This window comes from Parasteatoda tepidariorum, chromosome 10, assembly GCF_043381705.1.
Source record: "Parasteatoda tepidariorum isolate YZ-2023 chromosome 10, CAS_Ptep_4.0, whole genome shotgun sequence".
Lineage (NCBI taxonomy): Eukaryota > Metazoa > Arthropoda > Arachnida > Araneae > Theridiidae > Parasteatoda > Parasteatoda tepidariorum.
The window spans coordinates 86,160,634-86,183,848 of NC_092213.1; the positions used below are offsets into that span (position 1 = coordinate 86,160,634).

Below are 23,215 nucleotides of genomic sequence, written 5' to 3' on the forward strand. Positions count from 1 at the left end.
TTAAGAAAAACTTACCTAATAAGAAAGAAAAAATTGAATTGCTAGAGTTAGAAGAAAAAATAACAGCAAATAATTTGAAATTTACATGTTACAAAGCAAACTTAATTATTTACTGTGATTTTTTTTTTGTATAAAATGCTTTAGATTTTGTTATGTATTCAAATTTAAAAATATACGATTAGTAGGTTTTTATGTTAATCTTTAACATCTGTACTATGTATTTATTTATGTGTGAAAATGATGACTTTATTTTTCTTGATGAAGTTTGACAAAGTCAAGATTTATTTCAAAAGGACTAGGAAAAAAATATCTTATGCAAAATATACATTTTTGCAAGTTCCTTATAATAACTGCTTTTTAATTTAAAGAAAAAAAACTGTCTAGTTATCTTTTACACAAAGTTTTTAAATTTTTGATAAGTCCTTAAAATTTTGGACTCCTTGGATACTCCTTGAATTTCTTCTTCTGGTCTCTGTATAAACCCTGAAAAATAGTAGATTTTTAGATTGGCAATTTTTTGAAGCATCGGAAATTGGGATTTTCCAAGATTTGTATGAAATTTTTCGATGTATCATTGGCCTCAATGACTACACGCACGATGTTGAGCATTGTTCCCGTTAGCACATAGATTTCGGCTAGCTCACACGAAGACCATTTTCCTCCTTCAGTTTGCCATAATAGCTGCGGCAAGGATCGTTGTCTTTCCCTGTCCTTTTTGCATTGTGACTCATCGTTTCGCTGACACAATGAATCCGAATGTGATTGAGAATCAACTGCGTTGTTGAATCCCTTATTCATAAAAGGGTTTTCTTTTAATTAAATGTGTGCAAACCCTGTATGTATTTTTACAATGAATCCTGCCCAGGGTTGCAAAATTTAAAAATCACCTAAAACAACAGGGAAAATGCAAGGAATTTTGATTTTTTTTTTACAAACTGGGANTTTTTTTTTTTTTTTTTTTTTTTTTTTTTTTTTTTTTACAAACTAGGAAAATACAGGGAATTTTGTTTATTTTTGTCTTTTAAAAATTAGTGACCACTCGAAGCGTAAATCTATGGGATTTTTAACCATGATATTTCAGCTATACTAAACTGTTTCATTTACTATAGCATTATTTAAGTATGTTCAGCTGTTTTTCCAGCAATTAAAACTAATAAATATAGTTAACCCAATATAGCTCACACAAGAACACTGTAATTTTTGTGTTTCCTCTTAATATATTGTGTATAATATGTACAGGTAAAACACAGGGAATTTTTTCAAGATTTGTGTGAAAACCCTCCAGCCGTTCAATGTTTTTTCACCGCTATTTTCCAGACATCCATGTCTTTAAATATTGAGAAATAATTATTAAAAAAAATGCAACTTATAAGTACGAATTTACGCAGTATTAAATGTGAAACATTGTTGTATCGAAAGATCGTGGTGCATCTAACTGTTATGTTGTTAGCGTGCCGTAACATCTAACTGTCCTGAATTTTTCGGATTTGCTCCTAATTTTTAAATCAAATCTGAAAATCTGATATTTTTATAAAAATTCCGAATTTTCGTAAAATTGCTGTATTTTTGCTTTTAAACCAATCCCTTGTTCTGATCGCCGCAATCATGATTATTGTGCAGAAGTAATTTTTAGTATCGTTTTATTGGGAAATACTATTTCAATAGCTATTGCTGATCATTTCACTAAATTGAATCTTAAGCAACTATTATTATTTTTTAAAAATTGTTTTGTAGTATTTAAACATTTGCATCAGAAATATTTGTTTATGATGTAGTTTAATATTTACCTCTGTTTTATAATTTGGAGAAGAATAATTATATATTAATAGGTAATGTTTTTTTTGTTAACTATTTTACCGGTATTCCTAATTATAAAATAACATTATAAATTTCCCTCAAAAGATAGTGTATATAATTTTTTTTTACTAATTTACATAAGGTATTTAAATATATTATGTCTATTAATGTTATTATTTAATAGTTAAATTTTTGTCTTACTCTCGTAATTGGTGCGTATAATTTTGTCACATATAGTGTTCCTAATTTTTGTTTCCTAAGATTGGCAACTATGCCAATGTCATCTCTATGTCCTACTACACTCAGCTGAAAAGTCAGCACATCCTTAATCCAGATTCAGGTGAAACCCCAAATAAGCAAAATGCTATTGGATGTTGAAAGTTTGGTTTAGATGGGTTTTTAACATGGTCAATTAGGTAATTGAGCTGCTTTTCAATAAAACATGAATGTCTAGAACAGGAAGGGCCAATCTGCGGCTCGCGAGCCACATGCGGTTCTTTGAAGGATTATTTCTGGCTCTTGATAAACGTACCCGAGTTCCTTTTTCATTTTTGTGCTATTATATTTTAAAAATTTATTATCGTTCCGTATGTATTTCAAAATGTATTTTAAATTACTGAGAACAAATATGAAATACTAAGTGCAACGTTGCTCAATTCAAGGTCTGTTTTCCATTTCTAATATAATTATGACGCAAAAAGCATCTGGAGAATTAGAATTAATAGAGATGCAAGACGTTCAAGCTCTACAATGAAAATATAAGTCGACGTTGATTACTGAATTTTGGAAATTTGTACCAGAATCGAAATATCCTGAATTAAAAAAGACTGCCTGTCGAATTATTTCAATTTTCAGAACAACATACTTATGTGAATCATTTTATTCAGCTTTAAAATTCGTGAAATCCAACCACCAATCAGTATAAACTAACCAGCATCTCAAAGAATTACTGAGAAGTGCTGTCACCAATTATTCACCAAATTTTAAAGAATTATCAAGAAAAGTAAAATAAATGTGTTTCATTTTTAATATTTAAATTCAATACACATATTTTGTACTTTTACTTTTTTTTTATATGTTTTCAATAAATATAATTTATGTAAAAAAAAATTTATACCTTTTTGCATACCTTTTAAATACATATTTAATTGTGGCTCGGGAAAAATTTCAAATTTTGAAAAATGACTTGACTATCAAGGAGCTTGACCACCCCTGGTCTAGAACTTAGCAGGGTTTCCACAGGCGACTAAAATGCAACTATTTTTGGCATGAGGCGACTATGGCAACTTTTTTTACCTGAAAAGGCTAAAAAAGCAAATATTTTCAGGTAAAGGAGACTTTTCTGAACCCCTCGCGAAGATTTATTTTTTAAAGGCATAAATTGGGTGGAAAATCTGCACCCCACAAGAAAGTTTCTGAACACTGAACTTTTTTTTTTCTTAAAAAAAATAATAATAAATGTTGAAAATTTTGAATTGCAAATTTGAGTCTTCACTTTTTAATTTGTTTTATCTGCATAGACTCCATTGTAAATCTATTTCATTTACGATCGCCTTTTCAATGATTATTGCTATGAAATTAATTCTGCATGATTTAAAAATATATATATATATCAATTTTTAATACAATATTACGATGCATGAATTTCGAATTTGAGTGATCACTTTTTGTGTNATAAGTATATATATATATATATATAAATAAATATATAAAAACATTTATGTTTATATAAAAATTATCATATTTGCCACTAACTTGACTGAATGGGTCAGGGTATATGACAATTAAGTCATTAACAAAATTTTAGCCATATTTTTGATTAATTTTTGTTCTTATTTTGGCTACTATTTTCATGTTTTAGGCTACTAAAAGCAACTATTTTGTTCAATTTTTTCTGTGGCAACCCTGACTTAGTAGTAAATGGTTTCTTTTTCTGTAATTTTCAGGTCCAGACTTGCCTGGGATGATAGCACTTTCAGTGATTGTTTAGTTTATCTAAATGCTTATAAAGTAAGTAAAGTTTTAATAATTATTACTAATGTATTTATGGAATAAAACTGAGTAAATGCAACGTCTAAAAATGTTAATAAAATAAAATTTATGGTTATGTACGAAATTCCAATTCACTGACTAGTTTAATTGGTCACAGTACCCAAAAAATGACCAAAATATCAGAAAAAAATTTATTACTTATTATAAAACTTCAAACTATTTCAAATGCACTGAAAAAAAAATCATCTCTCTATCTGCATTTTTAAAAAGCTAATGAATGATTTTAGATTGTCCTATTAGAGAAACTTGCTCAGCAGACAAGCTTTAAAGTGCTTTTTCTCATAGATGATAATTTTGTGTTTTAATCTTAATTAAATCCCTAAGGAATTTTTCTATTTAAGATAAATCTTTGAAGTAAACTTTTTTATCTTAAGTATATTACACTTATTTAAACTGTGCATTGAATAAGCATTTTATGAGGTATAACAATTTTTACATCATGTTATATGTACCTAACAGGAATTTTTAACCTTTTTTTTCTACTTTTTTACAAAATAATCTATAAAAAATATTCTAATTGATCTATCAACAAATAAATGCACAAAATTGTTAAGATGAATATTGTAAGCACAAAGAAAAAAAAAAAATTTTTTAAATATGTTAAAATAAAAAAGCCTTAAAAATTTAAAAATTTTGAATTTTTTCAAATTTTTTAAAAAATTTAAACGAAATTAAACAGTTTAATTATTTTTTGAAGATAAGTTATTGATGATAAGTTAAATTAGCATGTAAAGCATCCACATTATACCTTTATTTAAAAAAATTGCTGCAAAGATACTGTGACCTCTTAAATAATACCCTAATCTTCTTTTGCTAAGTTGAACTTTGAATAGTTTTTTTTTTCTTCTTCTTTTTGTAAATAGTAATGAAAAAATAGGAGTTCAGGGTTCCCACGGACCTAAAAAGTCTTTAAATCTGCTTAGTTTTTTTTTGGAAAATAATGGCCCTTAAAGGTACTTTATTTTGGTACACAGTTTTTAAAAGTCCTCAATTTTTCAGCATCATAGTTGATCCGAACAATTTTTCAGTTCAATTTTTTAAAACAAAAAGTCATTCTTTTATAACCTAAACTAAGACCGTGTAGAGGATTTTAGACAGACAAGAAGGGACGTGTGTGAGGGGGCTACTGGCAAAGGAAAGAAAGCATGTCTTTACATTTATATATTGGTTCTTCCATTAATATATTCTTCCTTTTGCTTAGAATGATACTCCATGAGGAGAGTGAAGCATTCTAAAAGAAAAGAATAGAGAGCGGATAAGGGGGGTGCTGCACATCGAAGAGATGGTACTTTTGGGGGGGGGAGTTCTAATGTATTTAAGTAGAAACCTACACTAACCTTCAAAATCAACATAATTCTAGAAATTCAGTTTTACTGGTAGCACATCCGCTTATATGAACAAAGTAAAACCCTATCAGAAATTATTTTTAACTAGAATCCATAATGAAAACTATTTCCAAGAACCTTTAGAATTATTTCAAATTTAAATATAATATTATTTAAATTTGTATAATATTTGTATAACTGTAAATTTATAGGAAGCAGTAATATTTTTTAAAATTCATGATTGTACTAAAAATTAAACATATCTGTAATTTACAAAGTTTGAAAAATTCCATCCCACCAAGGTTTTTCATCAAAAACCTAGGATTTATTTGGTTTTTTATGAAAACCCCAAGTTTTTTCAAAAATACTTAAAATTTTCATTCCTAAGTACTAAAGAAGAATGCATGATTTGCTTCTAACAAGAAAATTAAATCTTTGGTAACTATTTATAACTTGTTTCATTACAATGTAAAATATTTGTTTAAAGTTTTAGATTTTTATGCTATTTTTATTTCTTAAGAATAAGCTGATTGTTATATAAAAATTTAAATCTACTCAATTAACTGCTGCACACATTTACAGCGAAATCTCCTTTAGGCCATGAGTACCACTCTATGAATTATATCTTGCTAAGTACTCCTGTCTATATTTTAGTAATGCGAGTCTCTGATAGTCACAAAAATAATATCTTGCTCCGTTTGTTTCTATGGTATCGTGTGTCTTATGTCCATTGCTTCACATTTGTTTCTCATCTTGCCACTTTATTCAATCAGTTTGAGTCTAATGAGTAAAGAGGAGTTAAAATCTTTACCCTAATTCATTGGAATTTCAGAAAGCAAAATGGAAAACTTATTTCTTAGTGTGTCAAATAGCAGAGAATAGGAAAGTTTTCATGAGGCTCACAATAATTTTCTTAATAAATCATTTTTGTATTACTTTTATAACAATTTAATATTTTTGTTACTTCCTGTGAAATATCTTTTCAAATGCATGCGAATATCATTCACAAATAATTGCATCTCAATACCAGTGACACGGCTGTCAATGTGTTAAAAAATCAAAAAAAAATTTTATTAATGTCAATTTGAATCAAATTCAAACTAAGATTTTAATAATAATTTTATTCCGTTAAAATTACAACTTAAAATACTGTTTAATTTCGATTTAACTTTTGGTTGCTTTAAAATTCATGTGTTTCGCCAGATTGATTAGATAATATTATGTAAAGTTAATTCCTAAAAACAGTTTTGCCTGGAAATAATTTTATGTAAAGCTCTTCATAAAAGTAAATATAAATACATTTGCTATTTAGTAATAATTTCAAAACTGATAAGTTACATACCATTTTCAATATGTTTTTCATAAAATTTTTCAGTGTATTTTTATAAAACGTTACCTAATAAGGTGATATTACAGGATTACTTTATAATAAAAAAATACCATATTCAGTTTTAAACTGTTAATTTGTACTGAAAATAAAATATCAAATCATAATAACAGTAGAGAATATTAAGAATGATAGAGGATAATAAAAAAATATTAAAAGTTAATATCTAAAAATGACGAAAAAATAATTAATTTATCAGTATTTGTTAATTAAGGAACCTTATCAATTTTCTGTTAATTCTTTTAATGTATACCCTTACAAATTAAACATTTTATTAATAGAAATACAGAATTTTTTGGGCTTAATTGAATATTTAGCAAGATTGATCCACAACTCAATATGTGATGCATGTCCAGAAACGAGAAGTAGAAACTTGTTTTTCCCAATTTTTTTTATTTATAATTTTTTGTAATATATGAGGAAAAAAAATGTGAATCTTAATTTCTGCTATTAATTTTAAAATTCAATATCAGTGAAATCATTAAAAGTGGAATAAGGATTAGTTTCATAAATGTCTTGAACCCTTAACAATCTGAAAATGTTTCAAAAAGAAATAAGTTTGCAGGAATTGTCTGGCCCTACTTTGGCGAGCCTTGTTAATTAGTACAATTATATCAGTACTTAAAATATAATGAAATTGGTTTTTATTAATTTTTTTTATTTGTTGATTTCCTTTTTTAAGAAAGATAAATAATTGGCACTATCACTGGTGGTATGTATGTATTTGATGATAAACAATTCTATTTTTAAGTTCCTTAATTTTTTTAAAAAGTCTAAATTTTTTCAAAACAAGTCCTTGCTTTGTTATAAATTTCTGAAGTTGAAAGTCAGCAAGATAATTTGTGATCAATGATCATAACAGAATAATGTTTGATATGCACAAAACAGGGTTGCCACACCACCTTGAGAACAAGGAAAATACAGGGAGTTTAAAAATCACCTAAAACAACTGGGAATATTGATTTTTTCTTTAGAAACTGGGAAAATTTTGTTTCTCATTTTTGTCTTTTAAAAAATGGTGACCACTCTATGGGATATTTAAGAACGATAATTCAGATGTACTATATTTCCTTTTCTAAATCATTATTTAGGTAAGTTCAGCGTTTCCTTTTTTCCCCTTCAGGATTTAAGATATAGCTCATACGAGAGCACACAGTAATTCTTCCCTCTTAATACATTGTGTACAGGGAAAACACAGGGATTTTTTTTTCTTTCCAGATTTGAATGGCAACCTTCTAAAATGATTGTTTGTGATTAGCCATTATTTTTAAGATTCATTTGTTGTAAATAATATTTTTTTTTTGTATTAATTATGTTGAATTTAAAAAGTTAAAGCTACCTAAGTCTATTCAATGGGATAAATTATCTATACATGAAGCAGAATAGCACAATGCGTAAATAAATCCCCAATTATAATCCAATTCACACCTAATTTGGTGCACAAAGAGTCCAAATAAATCAACAAAAACAGGGTTGCCACTCAAAAGGGAAAACCTAGAAAATACAAGGAATATAAAATCATCTAAAATAACAGGGAAAATGCAGGGGATTTTGAGTTTTTCTTTACAAATCGGGAAGAAAACAAGGCATTTTATTTCTTGTTTCTCTCTTTTAAGAAATGCAGACGTCTCAACGCGATGGTTCAGTTATTGAACGATGACAATTGGGCTATATTATGTTATTTAATTTATTATAGCATTATTTGTTTCTTGTTGAGCCGTTCGTTATTACTCTAAGTTTTTCCAGCAACAAAGACTAGTATGTTATCCTAATATAGTTCACAAGAGTGCAGTGAATATATTCGCATATTATGTGCAGGGAAATTCTTTTTTACAGATATGAGTGGCAACCCTGAAAACTAAGGAAGACCCTAAATAATTTTTGTGATAAAAAAATTTAACTGGTTCCCCAAAAATAATCATGAAAATATTGTCATTTATAAAGCAGGGCTCCCACGGGAGATAAGGGAAAACCTGGAATTGTCAGGGAATTTTATTTCAGTTCCAAAAATCAGGGAATGGTCTGGGAAAGTTGCAATTTTTTTACATAAACCTGGAAACTTCTTTCACTATACCTGAATAAAACATTCTTAAAATTGTCAGTAACTCAGTTGTTCAGATTTGAGTTAAATAATTCTAACATCTATTACAATTATTCATTGTAAAAATGTCACATTTTCGACAAACTGAAATGCTTCCTTCCTCATATAGTATTTATCTTACATAGAAAATCTAATACTTGGCATTACAAATAAAGGAATCAAAATTTTTCTGATGAAAAATTTTGTAGCATAGATAAAATATGGTATTGATTTCCATTGAAATTTACCTGATATACCTGGAAAAGTCAGGGAACTTTTTTTCTTCCTGAAATTGAGTGGGAAACCCTGTAATGTTTTTTTAAATACTGTATTTTTGAAGCAAAAGAACTATGCACAAGTAAAATGAATTGAAATGTCAATTGAGTGGGAAACCATGATTAAAAAGGTATTTGTAGTACCATATTTTTCTTCTGATACCTTTGAATACTCTCAAAAATGTTACCTTCTTGCCAGAAGTATAATCAGTCATAGTGAGGCACTTATTTCCGGCTTCATTTTCCTCCTTCTAAAAATCAACCGAAAAATTTTTCTATCTTTTTATAAGGGCTAATATAATCAAGAAAAGAGTTCTTTATCAGAAACTAGTTATTTTATCATGATCATGAAAACTATTTTGCATTTTGCCAATGTATATTGTTCTTAAAAATATTTTTTAGGGGCTTAAAAAGTGCTTAAAAGGTGTTTATTTTTTGTTGAAAGATTTGGCTATGCACCCTGAAAATAATATCTTCGACTCTGTCAAATTAGATTTTCATTTTTTTTATTTATTTTTGTGGTACTCACCTAATTGTGTTGACAGGTGTGGAAGCAACTGAGTCAACAAGGCCAATTTAGGAGACCAGGTGGCAAAACCGAAGCTCAATGGGCATCCTCTAATTTCATTCAAATCAGAAGAATAAATGAAGTAAGTTGCTTTTTTTTTAAATTGTTGAATCATGCCATGCACTACTTCAAAAATTTTGTTCTACAATACAAAATAGGTACTTAATGATAAATTATTTAAGCATGCTGGGAGAATCTTGGAATGCACCCAACGCAAGTGCCAATCAATCAATTTGAAAATTTAAATGAACTAAATTCCTTCACCATTTTGGAGAGGACAGGGATAACCTGGTCGGTAGGGTGCTGGATCCATGTCCGAGAGTTCGTGGGTTCGAACCCCGCCGGCCGAAGACTCCCCGTGTAGTAAATGGGGACTGATGCACGTTAAATCTGTCGAGTCGCAAAGTCTTCCATGTTTCGATAACAAATCAAAACCTCTGGGGGTACTGGATAGGAGATCGATCGCTCTCTGATTCAAGTCAAAATTACGATCTGCGGATGAATGAATGGGCCCGCCCTATAAATGGGTGCGACTTGTGTGTGGCAGAAGACGAATTCTTGGCCATAGATGGCGCCACTGGAAAACAAGAAATGCACACTCTGCCTTAAATTTGCTCGGTTTCACCGAGCAGGCTTACCCCTGTGGCAAGTGCAATTAGAAACAACAACATAACTATTAATAATTAAATAATTTATTTTAATTGTTAGCTTTTATTTTCTTTTGTAAGTTAAAATTTTGCTTTCTTTATTTTGTTAATTAATAATTTGAGCTTTTTTTATAAAATGAACTTTTTTTTTCTTCCTGTCTTTTTTTTTCCAACCAAAATGTAATTTTGCTTCATTGATAATTCAAATGGAAGTTTCAATGATGCAAATTGAGTTTTCTCTTTAAACAAAAATATTGTTTGGTTGCACACCAAATTTTATAAAATTCCTTCATTCTTATTCTTTTATATTGCTTTTTTTTATTGCAATTTATGTGAATATATTTTTGTTGATGTTTTGCAATGTTAGGTGGATAAACTTGTGAAAGAGATCAAAAGTCGTCTTGAAAAGCAGCACATAAGATCAGAACATCACTCTTTCAAACATGACGAAAAATCCGTCCTTGTATTGAAAGTAAGAATTAATTTTCTTTTTTTTAATATTTTTAAATTCAAAGTTTGAAAATTGTTTTTTTTATGCTCAAGTACCACTATTATTCAACTTTTATGTACTTCAAAAGCTTCACTTCTAATTAACTATTATTTTATCTTCAATTTTAATATGTAGTAGTTATTCTGTAAAATAAACACTGCATATTTTTTTTTTAACTATAAATTTTGGCACTCAGCTCTTTATTCTTTAATGATTTCTACACATTCCCAGAGATGATTTTGCTTCGATTTCCGGATTTTTCGTTTATCACGATCCTGAAATCCAAGGTACAGAAGTTTCAAGAAATCAAAAGATCACATTTATGTTTAAAAATGCTTGTATATTTTATTTAAAAATATTAGAACTAGAATTTATACTTGGCATCTCTTTCGTTTGTAAATATTTTTTTCTGGTAAATAATAAAAGTGATTAGAGATGAAAGTAAATTCATAAAAAATTATTAATTTAAATTATGCTGCATATAATTTGTTTAGAATTTCATGTTGTGAAAATATCAATGATTTAAATTTATAAAGACATAAATTTTTTGAAATAAGTCATTAATGATTTTGCTCAAGAAAGTTTCAGGATTTTTGAGTTTGGCTCACCTTCATTCCTGTTAGTTGACGTGTATTGGTAGTTTATATGTTTATATTGTTAGTGAATGTATATTTAGATTTAAGTCAAGTAGTCAAAGTTAAATTTACTAAAATCTGCCTTGGACCCTATAAACACTGACACTTATTAGTCCCTCGAACCAGTCAGTCACAAAATGCTATTACTAGTGTTAACTAATTTCCTTTTTATAATGTTTTTAAATACTATGATCTAACTGTTGTAAATATGTATCATGTAACTAAGTTATTAAAACCCAATAAAACTATAGTTTCATTAGGTTTATTTCCATTTAAAATTTTTAAGTTTTTTTTTTTAATAGTTAATTCCAGAGTTGCCACTCCACAGGGAAAACCTTTAAAAATACCGGGAGTTTTTATTTTTTTTCTTTACAAACTGTGAAAATACAAGGAATTTTGTCTTTTAAAAAATGGCGACCACTCAAAGCGTAACCTATGGGATATTTATCCATGATATTTCAGCTATACTAAACTGTTTCATTTACTATAGCATTATTTAAGTATGTTCAGCTGTTGTTCAATCAATTAAAACTCATAAATATAGTTAGCCCACTATAGCTCACACAAGAACACCCTTGTGGCAGAATCTCAGCGATATTGTCGCAGAACGTTGCAGAGTTCTTGCAGAAAGAATTTTCCTCTAGAAAGTAAAAAAAAAAATAAGAAAATTTTTTTTCTTTTCTGCAGAAATTTTCTAAATTTTTTCCCCTCTGACATTTTACTTAAAACGATGCCTTTTTCGCGCATCAGAAAGAAAATAAATGTTCGTGATTTTTCTATCCTTATTTGAGAGGAATTAAAAATAAAGAATAATGGAGTAAAAATTTCCTCTCTACAGAAATGCTAGAAAGATTTTTTTTCTCTCCATAATTCTATTCAAAAGTTCTGTTTCCTCCGTAATCTATGGTATATGTAACAGTGTTTTCATCATAGAAAAAAAATGGGTGATAATTTTTCACCCTTTCTCAAAAACAGGGTGAGATTTCAGAAAGTTAAGTGAGATTTCTATAAACTGAAAAAATACAAATAGACTTGGAAAAAATATTTCTTTTGTAATAATACATTTTTAACGTCTTCTATTTTTTAAAGCATTGAATATTTTTGCTGCATCATCATAGAAGATTTTGCCTTTACTAGGTATTTGTCCATCTTACATTAGCGCATAAAAAAATTTGAACGTCTTACATGAAAAACCATACCTACAGTAAACATGTGGTTGCAGAAAAATGTGTTCTGAAAGGGGTAGTGTTCTGTTGTTTGAAAAGGTACTGAACAATGCCTACTGGTAAATAGGGAAGCTGGATAACGGGGCAAGTGTTGAAAATAATGAAGATCCAGGAAGAAAAGTGAAACGGATTTTATTCTAAATGACGTAATTCGAAGCTTTTTCCAAAATGCGAGAAATTCGCGAATTTTGAAATTGATTTATAGAATGCGCGAATTTCTCGCGGTAATCATTTTTTAACGCGAGAAAAGAAAAAAATATGCGAGATTCTCGCGCTGTAGTGAAAGCACTGTGTAAGCATGCAGCTATACTAAAGTATTTCATTTACTATAGTATTATTTAAGTATGTTCAGCTATTCCTTTTTTTTTTCATAAGTTTTTCCAGCAATTAAAGCTAATAAATATAGTAAGTCCAATATTGCTGACACAACAGCACAGTAATGGTTGTGTTTCCTCTTAATATATTGCGTATAAAAAATATGAACAGGGAAAACACAGTGAATTTTTTTTCCCTCCATTTTTTAGTAGCAACCCTGTCTTTGTAATACTTTTCTCTGGTGATATATGGGTTGATACACAGGGGTTTTCTGAGAGGTGTATCTATTTCAAGAAAATTTAGACATCATTTGTGAAAATTATATCAAAAAAATCAATACAAAAATATGAATTTATCGTTTCTTACAGGACAAAAAAATAAAATTTTAAGAAAAGGTATTTTGTAAAACTACCATTTTTCCTAAAGTTGAATTTGTGAAGGTACCGCTAAACAGTAGTAAATTTTGCCTAGGCATCAATAGAAGCTAGAAGAAGTAAAGAACACGTGTCACATGGCATCTGGTTCTCTCAAAGTTGCAAAAAATAGGGGTTTTTTTCTTCTTTCTTTTATAGAAAAGATGTTTATTTTGATTGTTAAAAAGCGTCTGGGAAAGAGGCATCCAGATACACTATTTTATACTATATAATTTAATGTAAAATTACTTAGTATAAAAGTAGTTTTTTCTTATAGTTTATCAAGGATTAGTTTTTTCAGCTTTCTGGTGGCATTCTGCTTTTTTTTTCTTCTTTCTGCTTTATATATATGTATATATATATAAATATACATAAACGAATTCCGCTTTTCTGAAAAAAGGTAATTTTTTTCGGATTTCTGAAAAAAATTCTTTTTTTTTTATGAATTTTTGTACTTATGTAAATGCGATTTAAAATTGCATATACTGGATTTAAAATTATGCATCTCCCGTCATATCCAGGTGATTTAAAATTACATATCTCGATTCTTATTCACGTGATTTAAATATCTCACACTGAGATCAAAATTCACACAAAATTATATTTAAAAAAATATTACAAAATAAAACATCAAAATTTTTATTCAGCATTGTTCATAATTCGACATTTTTATTATTTTTTTAAAATGAAAATATTGATAATGTTTTATGGATATATGCTTCTTACATACAGTGAACTGTCACTTATGCACCGGTGTAAGGGGCCAAGAGAAAAAAGCGCATAAGTGAAAGAGGCGCATAAGTGAAAAACTTCAAAATTCTAAAACGCAACGTAAATTGCAGTGATAATATGAATAAATCTGTTTCTAAAGATAAAATGTTAATATTTATACTGTTTTGGTATTTACTATAATTATACAAATGAGAAAATTTAATATACCTTAAGACAATTTATTTTCTTACAAAATAATCTTAATACATTCTTGCAAAATAATTGTTCTTGCCAACGTATTTCAAAAACAGTTCTTTCCACTTCATATAAATGGGATAAAGGGGAATTTCAGAAGCAAAATTAAAGTCACGAATAGTATCTAAAGCTTCTAATACTGCTGTGTGATTTGGATGAACTTTATCATCCTCGTCAATATCATCCACCACTTTCTCATCTTCCACAAGTTTTAGTTAGATATAAATAAGCAGATCTTCACAAAAAAGTTGAGTTTTATGGGAGAGGGTGAAACATCACATGATAAATTTCTATGAAAAGTACTTGACGTCATAATATGCCGCACAATAAGATGTTCAATTACTGCTGTCACTAAACAGATCACCTCCTTTTATTTACTCATGATGTCCATCTGACTGCAAGTAAGTGATAGTGGTCTCTTTCGTATTCCAGGTGTCTTTTTTTTCTCTAGAAAACAGCATGGGAGTAAAACTAACCCCTGGTCTTGGGGAATGGCCATTTCTTAAAGATGAATGGGCTTTCATTGTTGGGGTAACAGATAAGACTCCCTATTCAAAATTCTAGAAAGAATGTCTTTCCAGAAACAGCAAAAATGAATAGGTCACAGGGGGAAGAAAATTCAATAGCATCTAACAACATATATTTCTTTTTATCTGAACAAGGATTGCTTATTTGCTTCATTTTTAATTTAAAACCTTTTTTTTTTAATAAAAAAAATATTTACAGGATAAAAAAATTAAAAGGTTAGAGAGCGATGCATAAACGAAGGATGTTTATCATTATTTTCCTACCTAATGTACTGGGGTCTATTAAAATCGGCATATAAGTGAAAAAGGTGCATAAAAGAGGTGGTTCATAAGTGAGAGGTCACTGTATATGTTTCATGAATTTACACTTCTTGCTTAAATTTCAAGAATTGTTTCTATTTAAAATTTGTTTATCGTACAATATTTTTTTTTTTATTTCTGTTTTCAGCTTTTTATCAAACTCATATCTGAGTTTATTCAATGTAGAAGTATATAATTTTCATTAATACTTTAACGAGAATTTTTTTGTAACTTTCAGATGGTTATAGCTGGAGCATTTTTTCCCCACTATTTTCTGCAACAACCTTTAGATGAGAAGACTATTATGCGTGATTTAAATCTGAACGATCCACATTCGACTGTTCTGGTAAGTGTTCAGTCCATTTACTCTTACATTAACTGTCCACAAATGTGTTATTTATGAAAGAATAAATGTAGTTTTTTTTAATAAAAATTCGGGCGGAAATACTATTATGTTAAAACGGAAAGAAATTGGATGCCACTTTTATGAGATTGATGAAATTTTAAAATCTATTTCAACATTCGTATTATTAGAACGTAAATGAGAACAATAACAATATATAGAGGTATGCATATACCATTTTTTTGTTTAACAAGCAAATATGTTCCTCCTTCTTAAACTGAAAATGAATAAATGTGAATTTGTTTTGTGCTAGAACACTAACGGTTTAAATAAAAATTATCATATTTGCCACCCACTTGACTAAATGGTTCATGGTATATGACATTTAAGTCATTTGGTAATATTTTTGTTCTTTTTTAGGCAATTATTTTCATGCTTTCACTACTAAAAGCGACTATTTTGTTCATTTTTTTCTCTGGCAACCCTGTTTCTGTGATAGACTAGTTGGGAATCAGTTACATTACTTGTTTTTGTAATATACTAGTTGGGAATCAGTAAAATTACTTGTTTTTGTGATATACTAGTTGGGAATCAGTAAAAATACTTGTTTTTGTGATAGACTAGTTTGGAACCAAGCGTACAGAGATGGAATTTTTTAGCTGATCTGTTACTTCTTTTATTCGCTGCTGTCTAAAATTCAGATTTATTTTCAAAACTTCAGCTGTTTAAAGTAACAGTTTAATTCTGATTTTCAAACATAAGCAAAAAAATTTGGCCTCTTATTCACCAATTCAAAAAATAAGCACTTATTCACCAATTGAAAGTCATATTGTGTTGACTATTGCTTCAATTCTGTATTTTGTGAGTTGGGCATCTAATGTTTCTTACTAAAATAAAGGCAAGACTGCTATGGCAAATAGTTTTACAAAAAAAAGTGTTTTATGTACTGGTGTCTAGTTTTATTAAAATTCAAATTTCAACAGGCGAAAAATATGAGATAAAGAGGTTTTAAGTTTTCCAGGTACTTTAAAAAATTAAATTTAATTACAAAATTCTATTTAAAGTGCTTTATTTGTTTTTTTGTTTTTAGTGCATTTAACACTGAAAATAATTTTTCAAGGATTTTTGACGTCTAACCTTCTTTGTTTAGATAATTCTTTAAGGTTAAAAGTTCCCTCATAGTCAACATTTTCCTGAAATTCAAGAATAGTTTGTTAGAGTTCTACAGCTTTTTCTTTCTCTTTTGCACTGACTTTTCGTTCATCAATATGATCTTCAGCTTCTTCCTCCTCATCTGATATTCCTTTGTCATTATCTATGATTTCCGCATCTGTCAATGTTCCGCATGTTGTCAGGCAGTTGTCCACTTTTAAAAATTTTCGAAATTAATGTCAACATTAAATACAGATTTTATTGCATTCCATTCTTGCAAATCTGGTACTGCATTTCGAGCATCAACAGTTTCTTCTTCTTTACTAATGCCTTCAACCTATTGTTCATCACCTTTACAGCTATACTTAAAACCAGCCTTTTTAAAACCCTTTTGCTTAGTTTATATCGACACATTTCTCCAGGCATAAGTCATTGTGATGACCTCCAGCCAAAGGCGCCGGCAGCGGGGTCCAAGAGGGTGCACTTTCACCCCCCTGGCTTTTCTTTGAAAAAAAAAACAATTAAAGAGATACAGAAAAACAATTTTGCTATGAAATTTTTTCATTAAAAATAATTTAATTCACAGGGATGAGATTTTTCCGCTTTTAAACAGATTTCCGCCTTTTCGCTTTTGTTTCTCGAATTTCAGCCTTTTTATCAAAAACTCCGATTCTCTAAAAGTTTCCTCTTTTTTTTTTAATAAATACTTCACCTTTTCTGAAAATTCAGTCGTTGAAATAAAATAATTATATTTATTTCGGATTTGATATATAGATATAATATATCGAAAGATATATAGAAAATTCAAACTACATAGCTGCCAACTCTTCTACATATCTACTTATTTTAGCTTTTACGAGCAAAAAATAAGATTTTCCTCATTTATACCCGTCCGCTAGATAGCTCTTATTCTCATAATCCAGACGTCTCTGCATTTTAATATCAAACATCGATTTTCGTATTTACTTGATTTAAAAGTTGCGATTCTTATTCACGCGATTTCAATATCGTTCATTGCAATTCTTATTTACGAGATTTAAAAATCCAATATCGCGATTTGTATTGAAGCGTTTATAAATTTCTATATAACAATTCGTATTCACGCGAGTTTATCCAATGTCGAGATTCATATTTGCGGTTGTAATATCCAGCAGCTATTTTCGTATTTACACGTGATTTGAAAATTAGGCTTTGGATTCATATTCACACAATTTAAAAATAATGCATCTTGATTCGTATTTACGCAATCTGAAAATTACGCATCGTGATTTGTATTTTCACATTTTTGAAATCCAATATCGAGTTTCATTCACGTGATTTCAATATCGTGATTTATATTCACACGATTTTAAAATCCAAGATCGCGATTCCTGCAAAAGGTAAGTTTTTTTCTTGAATTAGTTACTATAAATGTGGCAGTTTTTCTATCGACGATTATTGCTATATATAGGCCTTACAACATCAGCAAAACTGGATGAGAATATGTTACTGATATTTTTGCTATAAATCACGTAAGATTTACTCGCGTCAAAATTCAGCTTTTTTGCCTTTTGGCCAATCTCATCCCTGTAATTTTCATTGCTTCCTCATCATTAATCCTCACTAAATAGTTCACCTTTAACAGTGTAAACAATTTCTATATTTAAAAAAAAAGTAATTAAATTTTAATATAAAATGGTAAAAACAAAAGATAATTTTTTGCAGTAAAAAATTTGTTCCCCAATGCAAGAAATAGCATTAGTTATCTTGAACTGATTTTCTATTTCTTAATTTTTTTGGTAATGTATTTTATGTTTTCTGTTATTTACTAATTTGGGTGAAAAACTCTTCTACTGTAATATATAAGATTTATAAATATTGATTTAACTGCAGTTTCTCATTTATGAATTTTAGGAGGCAGATTTCATACATTCCATAATCCAAGTGAACCAAATTGTTCTGCAGATATGGGTGCACAGTACGTAAGTGCCACTTTGGAGTTCATTCGAAGTCATGCAAGGCAAGTATATAAAAGAAAATTTAATCGTGTGTCTTTGTTTTATGTGACTAATTCTTTAATTCATGTTATATGTGATCAAACATTGTTTTCTAATTTATTATTTTGTCATATGTTTTTAATTATTTAATTTTCAAAGTCGATTACTAAGCTTTTTATGAACTTATAAATATTGACCCTAATTTCTTGCTTTGAATAGTTCAAAATTTCTTAACTATTCTGATTAGATTTTGAATCTACATATTTTTTTCAAAAAAGTAAAATTAATATTTCAAAAATTATAACTAAGAGATTCATTATTTTAACCCAATAACAGTGTTGATAACTGATATACAGCTATTAATTGTAGCTCAAATTTTTATTGCTATTTATCCNAATAAATATTTCGCCTTTTCTGAAAATTCAGTCGTTGAAATAAAATAATTATATTTATTTCGGATTTGATATATAGATATAATATATCGAAAGATATATAGAAAATTCAAACTACATAGCTGCCAACTCTTCTACATATCTACTTATTTTAGCTTTTACGAGCAAAAAATAAGATTTTCCTCATTTATACCCGTCCGCTAGATAGCTGTTATTTTCATAATCCAGACGTCTCTGCATTTTAATATCAAACATCGATTTTTGTATTTACTTGATTTAAAAGTTGCGATTCTTATTCACGTGATTTCAATATTGTTCGTTGCAATTCTTATTTACGAGATTTAAAAATCCAATATCGCGATTTGTATTGAAGCGTTTATAAATTTCTATGTAACAATTTGTATTCATGCGAGTTTATCCAATGTCGAGATTCATATTTGCGGTTGTAATATCCAACAGCTATTTTCGTATTTACATGTGATTTGAAAATTAGGCTTTGGATTCGTATTCACACGATTTAAAAATTATGCATCTTGATTCGTATTTACGCAATCTGAAAATTACGCATCGTGATTTGTATTTTCACATTTTTGAAATCCAATATCGAATTTCATTCACGTGATTTCAATATCGTGATTTATATTCACACGATTTTAAAATCCAAGATCGCGATTCCTGCAAAAAGTAAGTTTTTTTCTTGAATTACTTACTATAAATGTGGCAGTTTTTCTATCGACGATTATTGCTATATATAGGCATTACAACATCAGCAAAACTGGATGAGAATATGTTACTGATATTTTTGCTATAAATCACGATTTACTCACTTAAAAATTCAGCTTTTTTACCTTTTGGCCAATCTCATCCCTGTATTCAGAAACAAATAATTAAGTAATTATTGATACATAACAATTAAAAAATTGTTTAATCAAACAAGAATTGTAATGGTCTCGTTTGCTGTCCAAATCTGTTTATAACTTTTTTAATGAATTCTGAGTCATCTTTGATTCTTTTCTTATGCACACTGAGCATTCACAAACTTGGCAGATATCTAAGCTATATTTTTAAATTTCATTTAATAAAATGTAAATAATATATTTTCTATTAGTTATTCAGTTTAACAAATGTGTATAACACAAGCTGACTTCTCCCAACTGTAAAACTTCATCAACACAATAAATACCAATGTTAAGCATGTACAAACACGTTAGTTTACAAAACTACTGTTTGTAGTTATTTATGTTTTAAAGTCAGTAGCTATGCCAGCGCCATCAATACAGTTTCTTGTGGCAGAATTTGCAAGTACAAGAAATTCATACTTTTTTTTTTAAATATCTTATTAACAATGAAGAAATTTATCTAGAAAAATATTAACAGATGAAGGTATATGTAATAACAGAATATTTTTATTTTTTGTGTGTGGGGGGTTGTGTGTTAGAGGGTTGCACCCCCTTTTATATTATTCTGCCGGTGCCCTTGCATTTAACATATTTATTTTTGAAGAGAACTTTTTCCATCGATGGCATCTACAAGTTTGCGTACCAAATGTATTCTATAGTTCAGTTTAAAACTCTTAATAATCCTTTGATCCATTGGTTGCAATTTTGAGGTGAAAATGAATTTCTATTCTTAGCTTTCTTATCTATGTTGAAAAGCTAACCCCTGGTGGTCACTATTCATTAACACCTCACTTACTGCCAGAATCATTGTATTTCTTTTTAGTTAAGAAAGTTATATGTGCTTAAATTCCAAGAACTTCCCCAATCTGTGCATCTCTACCTCCTGTAGATTCACAAAATTCATCTCTGTCATGCAACTTCTACTGATAAAGAAAGTTATGTTGTTTGGGAATTTATGCGCTATTATTAGAAATTCGAGGATCAGAGATTACGAGGGAAAAAATTTTGACATAAACATGGAAAAACATTGATTTTGCACTGTAAATGTAGGGAATTTTGACATACAGAGGTTTTCGAGATAGAAAGGTTCAAAATAAACAAGTTCAACTGTATTTTAAGCATATATTGAACCAAGTGTGTTTGGAAAAATTTAGTTATCAAATTCATATTAAATTTTCAAAGTTAAACAAACTATGGGGAAATGGCCCCAAGAAAACTATTGTAAATGACATAAATTTACAATGAACTGATTATGTACAAAAAATCATGTAGATATACGATAGAATCATCGTAATTTGTGTGTTATAATAGCACTGTGTACATAATTTGTGATTTGTTTGGTTTTTTTTGTCGTAACAGTACATTTTTAACGATTTTGAAATTTGACGTCACACAAAGAAAACTATAAGTTTAAAAGTTGTTTACTTACCTCTAATACACAATGTAATATGGTTTATGATAACAATTTTCAATGTAAAACAAAATAAAATGTATTTCAATAACAACAGAACGTTTATTAAGGATTAATTATAAGTTAATAATAAGAACACTTCTAGTGAGAAATCTGAGCTCGATGTGTTTGATAATTTCATTTATATTTGGCCGTAAAAATGTTTGTTTTTTTTGTTGCTTATTAATAATTGTTAGCTTGTTTTTTTAAAGTTATTAATTGCTAGTTATTTTTACATTAATTGTTTTTTTCTATGATTCTTTGTTAATTTGTTTTTTTTTTGCTAGTTATTAATTAGCAAAAAAAATTTATTTTGCTAATTAATAATTAGCTTGTTTGTTTTTTGTTAGTAGTCCTTTGTTAATTTGCTTTTACAACTTATAATTGCATAGCTCATTTTAATTGCTAGCTCTTATTTCCTTTTGAATGTTAATATGTAGCTTGTTTTCTTCTGTTAATTAATAATTTTAATTAAATCATTAAATTTCCCTCTTATTTTAACATTTTGACTTTGTCAGAGACAGGTCTATCGCCGACAAAGATGTTGTTATTGAAAATTATAAAAAGTATAACTTAAACTTTATTCGTAATAAGAAAAAAAACATTACAATTTTTACTATGTCATTTCTAATGAATTTTGCGGTTCACAAAAGTGCCGTGGCAGAGTAGCTGAGAATTACTGTATTAAACTTATCTGAATTTGAAAACAGGGTGCATAGCGTTTTTAAAAAAGTGCTTAAAGGTGCTTATTTTTTATTTTCGTTTTTGAAGTGCTTAGTTTTCCTTTTTCCAAAATGAGATTTTTCCTTTACCATGTTGATTTTTGCTATGACTTATGCAAAAAGACAACAGCGTTTTTAAAAAGTGCTTAAAGGTGCTTATTTTTGATTTTCGTTTTTTAAAAGTGCTTAGTTTTCCTTTTCCAAAATGAGATTTTTCCTTTACCACGTTGAGTTTTGCTACGAATTATGCAAAAAGACAACAGATTGTTCTATTCAGCGTTTTCATAATTGATTCAACCCCAATCTATTTCTGCTTATCATCAGTCCGTATCGTATGAAAACGCCATTCCACTTACATGATTAAAAAATTTTGACAATTGTCAAGAACAATGCCGAAAGTTTTTATTTTTTTACATGACGGTTAAAACCAGATAAAACCATCAATGGTCAGAAACTTTCCAATCCTACCTAATTGGGTTTTTTTTTTTTTAAGTGCTTAAAAATATTATTTGAGTGCTTGAATAATTTGGCTAAGCACCCTGGAAAAATGCTGTGGATTTATGAGAAAATCAAAGAGTGTTTCTCTTGAAATATTGGAGTGTTTTTCAATCAGATAACTTAATATATATAATAACTTAATATATAAACTTTAAAACTAAACTCAGTGGCACGACAGCCCATAGAGGGCCAAGGCCTACTGTGCCCATCTCAGCTTTCTTGACCTTGGGCTCTGGGGTGCAGGAGTAGAAGTTCCGGTTAGGTGGTCAGACGAACGCGGAACTTAATATATAAACAGAAGAGTCAATGTTTAGAAAATGTGTTTTATGTAGTTTTTTTGTTTTATTCATACTATTTTTTTCCTCTTCAATTCTAAAGGTATCTGGGCTTCCTCCAAAACATGGAATACTCTATGCATCAGCATTAAAGGATATGTTTACCTGCTGCTCCAACAACATTGTCATTGAATTTGAAGAAAAAAAGTGAGTTCCTCTCCTTCTTTTAAATAATTTGTTTTAGGGTTGCTTGTCTTTAACAATACAGTCACAGGTGCCACTCTTCTGTCCTGGGGACTGAAATCAGTGGGCAAATCAATGAAAATAATAGAGAGAAAAATCAATGGACTAATAAATTCTATCAATAAAATTTCCATTTTTTTTTCTTTTTTTCCCCATTAGAAATTTAAGATTTTTTTTGGTAGCGATTGCTTCGGTCCCTAGGAATTCGCTAAAAAGGAATTAAACTGTATTATTATTTTGTTCGTTTTTTTTAATTCAAATT

At 28.8% G+C, this 23,215-nt stretch overlaps 1 protein-coding gene across 1 annotated transcript in view; it reads left to right on the plus strand.

The window, feature by feature from the left end:
* LOC107456081 (spindle E) overlaps positions 1–23,215 on the plus strand; it is a 153,037-nt gene that overhangs the window by 87,331 nt on the left and 42,491 nt on the right. Inside the window, exons 19-23 of the mRNA XM_071186577.1 lie at positions 3,744–3,807; positions 9,462–9,566; positions 10,499–10,603; positions 15,242–15,349; positions 22,814–22,917. Of these exons, the coding sequence (XP_071042678.1) occupies positions 3,744–3,807; positions 9,462–9,566; positions 10,499–10,603; positions 15,242–15,349; positions 22,814–22,917 (486 nt within the window). The remainder of the gene's footprint in view (positions 1–3,743; positions 3,808–9,461; positions 9,567–10,498; positions 10,604–15,241; positions 15,350–22,813; positions 22,918–23,215) is intronic.